Source organism: Protobothrops mucrosquamatus, unplaced genomic scaffold (genome assembly GCF_001527695.2).
Source record: "Protobothrops mucrosquamatus isolate PMUCROS unplaced genomic scaffold, P.Mucros_1.0 scaffold2650, whole genome shotgun sequence".
In the NCBI taxonomy this organism is placed as follows: Eukaryota; Metazoa; Chordata; class Lepidosauria; order Squamata; family Viperidae; genus Protobothrops; species Protobothrops mucrosquamatus.
In genome coordinates this window covers 32678-34320 of record NW_015388701.1, presented here as the reverse complement: position 1 = coordinate 34320, position 1643 = coordinate 32678, and the positions used below count along the sequence as shown (strand labels likewise).

Sequence of the window (1643 nt, the reverse complement as noted above, 5' to 3'; positions counted from 1 at the left end):
TTATTATTATTATTATTATTATTATTATTATTATTATTATTATTATTATTATTATTATTATTATTATAGTAAAGTTGGAAGGGACCTTGAAGATCATCTAGTCCAACCCCCTGCTCAGGCAGGAAACCCTATACCATTTCGGACAAATGGCTGTCCAGTCTCTTCTTAAAAACTTCCAGTGTTGGAGCATTCTCAGCTTCTGGAGGCAGATTGTTCCACTGGTTAATTGTTCTCACTGTCAGGAAGTTTCTCCTTAGTTCTAGGTTGCTTCTCTCCTTGATGAGTTTCCACCCGTTGCTTCTTGTCCTGCCTTCAGGCGCTTTGGAGAATAGCTTGACTCCCTCTTCTTTGGGGCAGCCCCTGAGATACTGGAAGACTGCTATCATGTCCCCCCTGGTCCTTTTCTTCGTTAAACTAGACATACCCAATTCCAGCAGCCGTTCCTTATATGCTTTAGCCTCCAGTCCCCTAATCATCTTTGTTGCTCTTCTCTGCACTCTTTCTAAAGTCTCAACAACTTTTTTACATCGCGGTGACCAAAACTGGATGCAGTATTCCAAGTGTGGACTTACCAAGGCCTTGTAAAGTGGTATTAACACTTCACGTCATCTTGATTCTGTCCCTCTGTTAATGCAGCCTAGCACTGTGTTAGCTTTTTTGGCAGCTGCAGCACACGGCTGGCTCCTATTTAAAGGATTGTCCACTAGGACTCCGAGGTCCCTCTCACAGTTACTGCTATTGAGCAAGGTGTCACCTATGCTGTACTTGTGCATTTGGGCATTATTATTATTAAAGCCCACCTCAAAATTCCCAACCTCAGTCCAGAGAGATGAATAAAATTCTTCTTTGCTCTTTGTGCTGAGAAGACCTGCTTACTTTGATGGAGCAACTGATGAGGCCTCCTCGGTTATGGACCTTCAACACCCTCTCGAAAAGGAGGTTCCGTTTGTCTTCGTCACTGGCGTAGCCGCCTTCGACCAGGTCGATGGGCTCCGAGACCCCGCCAGTAAAATCCACCAAGGCATCGCCCGTGTTGCCTCCATCCAAGGCTTCGTAGCATCCTGAGAGTCTAACAGGTGGAATCAGAAAAGAGATTTTTTTTTCCCATTGGAAAATTCAACCCAATACAGGCAAGTCCTTTACTGATAACTTTTCCTTTGATGACTGTTCGAAGTTACACCTCACTGAAAAAAAACAACTTATGACCGTTCCTCACTCTTACGACCGTTGCGCCACGCCCCTGGTCACGGGGTCCAAATTCAGGCGCTTGGCAACTGGCACGTACTTAGGCTCAGAAATTTTGGGAGTTGAAGTCCCCAAGTCATGAAGGGGCCATAGTTCCCCCATGCTGGCTCAGGAATTCTGGGAGTTGAAGTCCACAAGTCATGAAGGGGCCAAAGTTCCCCCATGCTGGCTCAGGAATTCTGGGAGTTGAAGTCCACCAGTCATGAAGGGGCCAAAGTTCCCCCATGTTGGCTCAGGAATTCTGGGAGTTGAAGTCCACCAGTCACGAAGGGGCCAAAGCTTTCCCCATGCTGGCTGAGGAATTCTGGGAGTTGAAGTCCCCAAGTCATGAAGGGGCCATAGTTCCCCCATGCTGGCTGAGGAATTCTGGGGGTTGAAGTCCACCAGTCATGAAGGGG

The 1643-nt window shown here is 46.7% G+C and overlaps 1 protein-coding gene across 1 annotated transcript in view; it reads right to left on the bottom strand.

Annotated features, from left to right (window-relative positions):
• Nucleotides 1–1643, bottom strand: part of CAPN5 (calpain 5) — a gene marked incomplete at its 5' end in the record, with an annotated part of 38738 nt that overhangs the window by 17057 nt on the left and 20038 nt on the right. The window contains one exon of the mRNA XM_015825476.1: nucleotides 851–1069. Coding sequence (XP_015680962.1) covers nucleotides 851–1069 — 219 coding nt within the window. The remainder of the gene's footprint in view (nucleotides 1–850; nucleotides 1070–1643) is intronic.